The 8,695-nt window shown below is 36.9% G+C and overlaps 1 protein-coding gene across 1 annotated transcript; it reads right to left on the minus strand.

Annotated features, from left to right (window-relative positions):
* Positions 1-401: 401 nt before the first annotated feature.
* LOC104109393 (eukaryotic initiation factor 4A-3) lies at positions 402-7,841 on the minus strand. The gene is made up of 8 exons (XM_009618679.4): positions 7,432-7,841; positions 5,030-5,270; positions 4,830-4,910; positions 4,062-4,169; positions 3,800-3,919; positions 2,802-2,969; positions 1,884-1,970; positions 402-864 (listed from the first exon to the last, which is right to left on the minus strand). Exons 1-8 carry the CDS (start codon positions 7,740-7,742, stop codon positions 751-753), a joined length of 1,230 nt encoding a protein of 409 aa, XP_009616974.1. The 5' UTR covers positions 7,743-7,841; the 3' UTR covers positions 402-750.
* Positions 7,842-8,695: the final 854 nt, after the last annotated feature.

Here is an 8,695-nt window from a genome sequence, read left to right on the forward strand (position 1 = left end):
AAACGCCAAAAAAACAACCAACAATCATGACAAAGCAATAGACTATTGTTGTAGGTGAGGGGTGCTGACCATCTGAGCAACTTCTCTTATCAATCCTCATCACATCAGTAGAGGGAAATGTCTCTTCGAAAAGAAGTCACTGTAGTGACATTAATCTCGACAGATCATCCATAAATTGCGAGATGTTGATAAACAGGCAAAAGTTAACGCTTTAAAATTGCCAATAACATAGCTCGAACAAACAGATGAAAAGTTTTCAGCAGTATTGTTTTCGGAAAAAAAATGCTGCAGACTCCAGCTGCCCCTGCCCCACGAGTGCTAATTTTACCAAGTGCCTGATTGCTCCACTAATACAAGGGCAGCCTGAAACTTTGATATTAAGTTACCTGGATCGACAAAAATCTAGCAACTTTTCAACCCATAGTTTGAAATAGAACGGAAAAATATACACATCATGAGTTTCAGACAATTGTACATCTTAACAGACGAAACTAACACAAAACATGCAATTCAGAACGTCGGAACAAAATTATCAAGCCTATGTTAAAAGAGATCATCCAGTCATCCAGAACTACACTATGCAACAAAATATGACGCACAAGAAAGCCAAAGTGTCGCACAATACCAATAAATAGAACATCCACCAATTTCTCGCCATCAAAAACATGAATCCTTGGTACAAACCACTCATAAGGCAAACGAATGCAGCCACACCAGAACCATATTCAGAAGATTGGAAGCTCCAGTGTTTCATATCAAATCAGCCACGTTCATGGGCATTTCATCAATCTGGGTACTATAGTATTGCTCTATGTCTCTCAGAATTTTAATGTCATCACTCTTCACAAAATTTATGGCAACACCCTGCACCCCATGAAGGAAAAATTCATAAGTCATATCACATGAATGAGTATAAAAGTAGTTCTTTTCAGAGAAATTTGTGAAAAAGGAGGGAAATGTCTAAAAGGTTCCCAAGCAAATAAATGATTTCGTAGTTCTCTAACGTTTGGGACAATGGGAACGCTGCAATGAAGCAACATTCTCGACGGTATATTAAAATTTAAAGCAAGTATGATAAGTTTGGACAAGAGTGGGTTGCTCTAGTGGTGAGCACCCTCCACTTCCAACCAAGAGGTTGTGAGTCCAAGTCACCCCAAGAGCAAGGTGGGGAGTTCTTAGAGGAAGGAGCCGAGGGTCTATCGGAAACGGCCTCTCTACCCAAGGGTAGGGGTAAGATCTGCGTACACACTACCCTCCCCAGACCCCACTAGTGGGATTATACTGGTTTGTTGTTTGTAAGTATGATAAGTTAGCTATTGTAAAATAAGTATCTGTTTCTGCACTACTGAGTCGTGATCAATAGCTGAGCAAATGAAGCAGTTGTCAAGAGTGCTATGGAATTTCTTTAGATTAAACTTCCTTCAGCAAAGGGCACTGCAAGAGATAGCTTGGAATATGAGGCCTTTGTTACACCACTTTTCAGTAAGTGGTCTTGGTCCGTAAAACAAAAACATCCAAGGAGATGTCCTCTTTTAGCTCTGTGGAACCAGTTGTCAGAGCGCTCTGTTGAAGTTCTAAAGGGCACTGCAAGGGATTGTTTGGAGTATGAGGCATTTGGCATACCACTCCCGTAAGTAGGTCTTTGGCTGTAAAACAAATATATCTATGGAGACGTCCTTGTTTAGTTGTAATCTTGTATTGAATAGTTATATTCATCTGCTAAATGCTACACATTGTACTAGAAATTTCTACAAGCTTTTTGTAATCGTATGATGAGCTTAAGTTGCAGCACATGGGCACAATTATCAGGCATAGCGAGCAAGAACAACAGAAGACAACGAATAAAAAAAAAGATTAATTTACGAGGAAGACAAGAAATGTACCTTTCGACCAAAACGACCAGAGCGACCAATGCGATGAATGTACAGCTCTCTATTGTTTGGAAGGTCATAATTAATCACCAGAGACACCTGAAATAGAAATAGTAAGCAAAGCAAGAAGAATAATACAGCAACATCTAAGAAGAATAATACAGCAACATCTTTATAAACAAAGATGGTATAGCAGAAAGATTCTCCTAGATGTGGCAGTCTAAAGAGGTGAACAGACAAGGATGCTCAGACAAGAATGTGTTTGCCACTGTAGGTCCGAATATCAAGTATGAACTAAGTCAACATTCTAGCTATTGTTGCATTTGTAAATCATTTGTCACTCCATTCTTATCCTAGATAGGGATACCATCAGGTATGTCGAAATGCATTTTCTGTAGGAAAACAACTTCTTGATTGTACACAAGCCTACCAAAAATCACAAAATGTATTTGCACACAAGTAACAAATGACGTTTTCTCATCTATATTAATTGACTTTTGCCGCAAGGTAAGAAATGAAATTATACATTCCAAATGAACCAAGTAATATTAACTGAAATGTTTACAAAGGAAAAACCTAGAAAACTTCAAAAAATGCAAGCACCAGATCAGTCCCTGTAATAGTCTATCGTTGTATCCTTAAGGTAGCAAACAATTTCCATCACTAAAAAGTCAGTATCTAGAGCTTTTGTACTTGATCAAAATGGACATGTTCCAACTTCCAGAACAAACTCTACCGGCAAAAACCACCTCATCTATACATAGATCTCAAGGACAAGTACAGTCTTGGGATTGCTTAGGTACACTTGGATTATCAAGACTGTCAAAACTAGTAATAGTAGCTTACAACCAATTAAAAATTTGATATCACAAATTAAAGAACTGAACTAGGGCATGGAGGCTGTGTAACAGAAAAGGACATAGAGCTTGCCTGTTGAACATCCAATCCCCTTGCCCAAACATCTGTGGTGATTAGAACACGAGTCGTGCCACCTCGGAACTCTGCCATAATAGCATCTCTCTCCTTCTGTGGCATATCTCCATGCATAGATGAGACTGTAAAATTATTTTCACGCATCTTGCTAGTCAGCCAATCAACCTGTCACATTAATCGCACTTCATTTAGAAAGGCATATTACAAAAACAAATGCATCTATTTGCGGAAAAAGAAAGGAGATTCTTGACATTCCCTCAAGCATGTTGGATTTTAAATAGTGTTTGCAAGTAAATAAAAAATGGGGAAAATGGCGATTCCCGTTCTTAATAACACAATTACAGGTAAACCTTAGCCATATTCACAATTTCCTAACATTGACATTCTTAAAACTCCCTCTCAAGTTGGAGTATACATGCTGTATGCTCCTAATTTGCCGCAAATATACTCGATTTGGAGCCACGGGTTGACTTTAAAAGTATCTGCTAGCTAATCATTCGAGTTGACAAAACCTGTCAAATGCACCCCGATTCAATCTTTTGTCGGATGAAATGGCACTCTAGTACTCTACTTCTATATGCTTTGTTTTTTCATGGAACATTAGATCTGAAGCAATGTGCATTACAGACTCATTGTCAAAGACTTATTGCATTAGTCCACCTCCAACATACATTAAAGTACAATAATTTCTTTTGGTTTCTCCACTGATTACTACAGAGAACACCATTCACCGAAATGGACGCTCAACATATATCGGAATGATTTCAAACGCTATCAAATTACTCACATACAAAACATAAATCTATCCTGAATGAGAACACCCACACCCACACCCCACCCCACCCCACAAAAAAAAACCAATCAAACCCCTAAAAGCTCACAATAATCCAGCATCTCTTAGTTAAGGCAATAGTCCACTATAATTCACTTGACTTGTCAAAAAGGAAATCTAATGTGATTCACTTGAGAGCAAAATAAACAGGTGACAATGTTACCTTTCGTTTTGTGTTGCAGAAAATAACAGCCTGGGTGATGGTGAGTGTATCATAAAGATCACAAAGTGTATCAAATTTCCACTCTTCTTTCTCAACCGCGACAAAGAACTGTTTGATGCCCTGCAACAACACAAAACAAAAACCAACATGAGGAAAACATATTCAAGTTGAAAGTTAGTACGTCAGTATCATTGTGACAGTGCATCTGCATTTCCTGTGTGGGCATGTGTGTGAACATAGAAAAATTCAAATCATCACTTGCCTCTAGAGTCAACTCATCACGTTTTACAAGAATCCGAACAGGATCTGTCATAAATTTGCTTGTTATCTCCAGAATTTCATTTGGAAGAGTGGCAGAAATCAGTACAACCTGCAAAGTTAATATACATATGTCAAGTGTTAATATACTTATCCCCCAGTCCAAAAAGAAAAAAAAAGAGACGGATACACACACATGTAAGTACATAAAAGCACAGTTGGAGAATCTAATGAAAATTTTCAGTTCCATTTTTTAGTTGGTGAGAAGGGCACAGACCGTCTCTTCCTCTATACAACAAAGTATCATACATAACAAACAATAAAGAGGACTCTGCCAAGAAAGTGGAACACCCAGACAATTTTCATTCCCATTTCTTTCCCTCAAAGCAAGGAAAACATGCAAAGCAAACTGGATTCTTGATTTTCTAAACTACAGAATCACACAGTTGAAAACAGAAATAGCAAATCAAAATGTAAAGAATATAAAGTAAACCTCTAGACATCACGTAGACACCAACAGCATGCACGAGAATTGCATTCAAGAAACACTATCGACAGATAATGATCAATGACGGATCAATAAGGAGCTGCACAATCAATAGGATTCAGTGGTGGGCAGCCACATGCCTAAATTAACAGCGTACATACAGTTCTAGATGAAGATTTGTAATATGACTTGATCAACTTGAACAATAAACTTTTGTAAAAACAATCAAACCCAATAAGCAAGAACGAAAGTCTTTGTATGCGTTTAGAGAAACAGACAACTCACCTGAAGCTCCGGTGGAAGATATCTGTAAACATCATATATCTGATCCTTAAAACCACGGCTCAACATCTCATCAGATTCGTCCTATCAAACATCAGAAGCAGAGTAAGACCTAAATGATTTTAATGGAGTAAGTAATCAGACAAAAAAGAATTCAGCAAGCAAATTAAAATATGAAGGTAAGAAGAAAGCCATAAACTTACAAGAATCAATAATTTTATACCCCTAGTTCGTAAAGTTCTCCTTTTAATCATGTCACAGACTCTTCCAGGAGTTCCAGAGACTACTTGTACTCCATGCTCTAGTTTTCTGATATCTTCACCTACGCTTTTGCCTCCAATACATGCATGTGCCTGAACGTTAATGTAATCTCCAATAGCCAAAATCACCTTTTCTGTTTGAGCTGCAAGCTCCCGCGTAGGCGACAAAATTAATGCTTGTACCCTAAGGAAATACATGGCAGTTCACCCAAAATTCTTAGACTTCATTAAAGAGCAAACTGCATATAAATTCATAACTTTATAAGTGGCCAAAAGGAAATAACTACTTTTAATTCAATAGCCCCATTTCCTTATTATTTTTCCTTCACTTGATCAAATAATCTAGAAATCCAGGAGCAAAGGCAATCATGTTTAATCTAATTCTGAATTATACCAGAAAGCAAAATCACCTTACTGGTCATAAGTTGTTATAACTAAACATGTCAATCATATCTGCATTTCGATAAACTTAAAAGTCATAGGAATGAAAATATAAACATCTCACCATCACAAATCATAATTTCATTTATACAAATAGCATGTGGCTTCAGGATTTTAAGGAGGTGGGAAAGTACTCTTTTTGAAGCAACAAGTGTAAACCTAGATAATGAGTCTAATTTCAAAATTTTCAAATACACATACATATCATCTATATATGTAGACCTAAATCACGTGAGAGAGGTATCAAAAATATCTACAACTTCTCAAAATTCATGTGAACTACACAATGCAAGCGAAATATTCATATAAGCAACAATATCTAGTTGAGATAAGGATTTAACCATTAATTCTAGACTTACATTCTAAGTTGCTCCAGCAGTTTAGGTACCACACCCGTGTCGACACAACACTAGTATGGGTAAAATTTGAAGAAAATAACATACCTTATCTAGGAAATCAATCTTTTACTTATCTACAACTTGAGAATAAAAAATAAATTCACACTTTCCAAGCTATAAATAAGTATTCCACAAAATGCCTCAAAATTTTGAGATATTCTAGATTTTTATTTTTTCGAATTATTTTTAGCCGGATCCCCGCATCCGTATCCATATCAAGATCAGTATCCCCCAATCTTAGAATTTACTACTCGGAGGATCCGACCTCTAGATCCGCACCCATGTCCGAGCAACTTAGCTTACATTATGTCCGGGCTTGCTAGGAATTTTTTTGATTTAGTACCTAACTTGTTTGGGACAGAGGTGTAGATGCTTTGTGCACCGGGTTGCCCTTTAATCGTCGAACCCAACTTGTTTGGGACTGCGGCATAGTTGTTGTTTAGACACAGAATCTATAATTTTAAAGAAGCCCCAAAATGTCTTATAAGACAAATCATTTAAGTAATGGAGCAAAACAATCCCAAAATACAACGGTGTGATTAGTGAGGATTCATATAGCAAACTACAACTACTTTTGTATTGACTCATAGTTGTTGCATTGGAGCAAAACAATCCCAAAATAGAACTACATGATTCGTGAGGATTCATATAGCAAACTACAACAACTTTTAGATTGACACATAGTTGTTGTATTGGAGCAAAACAAGCCCAAACTTCATATTGCCAACTCCACATCTCCACCTAGTTCTAGAATGAGGCAATTGTAATTGTTGTAGATGGTTTAGTAATAATCTAAAATGTTTTTTTAATAACCGAGGGCCAACGGCGCACGGTTTGAAACTCAATGGGTAGCGGGCCAATCCCTCTACCATTAATCCATTATGCACATAAATATCAAGCTTTGTATGGGGAGTTTGAATCCTTGACGCGCGCCTAATCCACAAATCGAGTTGTGTTCTAACCACTAGACCAAAACCCTCGAGACCAATAGTCCACAATGCTCTTTGATATTAATCCTACAAAATAGGATAATTTCCCCTTTATTCGGGCACTGAGATAGGTAATCCAAAATATGTAGTTAGAATTTGAGTTTGATAGGGAGCCTAATGTTGCAGTCAAAATGGACTCATTATGAAGAAATTCCTTGCATATTTATGTGCAAACATTATCTTACCTTATAAAAAAAAGAACTATATTTATGTGCACAAAACTTTTTTTTTGGTTTCCCACCCAATGTCAATACCCTCATATTCCCATAGTCCCGCTTTTTGGAGGAACATGGTACCTACCAAAGGCAACTCCATTCTCACCACAACTCCGTTAAGGATGGACGGGTACTGACCACTCACCACAACTATCATCAACTACTACTAACCCTAAATCCCAAACTAGCTGAGGTATATCCATCTTACTACATGCTTCATTCAAATTGAACCATCCATTAAAAAAAATATTTTTCTAAACTATACCTTAGTGAGGAAAATGTAAGGGAATGAGAACACATACTCTGAAGATTTGGTATCCACAATTTGGCAAACGGTGAGTGCAATCATGGAGGTTTTTCCGGTACCGGATTGGGCCTGAGCGATGACGTCACGGCCCGATATAATAGGCAGCACGGCCCGTTGTTGGATGGCGGACGGCTTTTCAAACCCGTATTGATAAACCCCTCTAAGAAGGTCATCTTTAATTCCCATCTCAGCGAAACTAGCGATGGGTTCCACGCCCTTAGATGTCTCGAAGACTAATCTGTCTTCCTCCATCGGCGGCCGCCTCCTGTTCGCCGGAATAACAGAGCCAGTCGCCGCCGCATCCATGGTGTTTGATGAAATGCTTTAGAGAAAACAGAACGTGTATCGCTGTGTTGAAAAGTTTGTAGCTTTAAGGGGGAGAAATAGAGAGAGGGAGACGGAGAAGCCCTAATAAACGTATTTCGTGTGAATTTTATGTAAACGGGCTGAGAGAAGTAACTTGATTGTACTGTATGAAGAGATGTTTGTACAAGCCCGACCCGATTGAGAGCTTCTCTTTAATAATTTACACTAAGTATAATTAATTGACAACTAAGTCATAGCTTGGAGACTAAAGGATAAAGTGATTAGTAATCATTTGGTTTAAGTCGGTAACAGATTGTGCTATGCTTTTTTTGAATCATCTGATAATGAATAATATTATTATTATGTGAATAATAATGTAAGAAATTCTATAATAAATAAAATACACGTTTTATGTTTTAAAATCAAACTCTTACATATCTAATTTCTTATACTAAGAAAGTCCTACATAAATATTAGCTTGAATAATATGTTTATTTTACTAAGGTGTTAAATGTTTAATTTTAAAAAAAGAAATTATATATGTAAGTATACAATATAGATCTTATCTTTATCCTTGAGAAGATAGAGAATTTGTCCGCAGTAGACTCTCGACTCAAAGAAGTTATATTTGTAAGTATTTATATTAAAAATATAATTACTAAAAACAAATTAAAATTACAAGTAAAACATTGCTATGTATTTACTTTAACAAAATTTAAGAGTATAAATATGTTTGAACCAATTCTGGCAAACTTCATTTTACCCGTTGTTGCTACTCCTGCTTCATATATTTTCGATTCGGCGAAGGTCCAAATATACCCCTAGATTTTTTAAAATGGTCTAAGAATATCCCTTGTTATACTATTGGGTTATCTATACCCCTGCAGTCATATTTTGGGTTCAAATACACCCCTCATATAAACAGAAGGACACGTGTCATCGTTCTGTTGTTC

This window comes from Nicotiana tomentosiformis, chromosome 4 (assembly GCF_000390325.3).
Source record: "Nicotiana tomentosiformis chromosome 4, ASM39032v3, whole genome shotgun sequence".
Classification (NCBI taxonomy): Eukaryota; Viridiplantae; Streptophyta; class Magnoliopsida; order Solanales; family Solanaceae; genus Nicotiana; species Nicotiana tomentosiformis.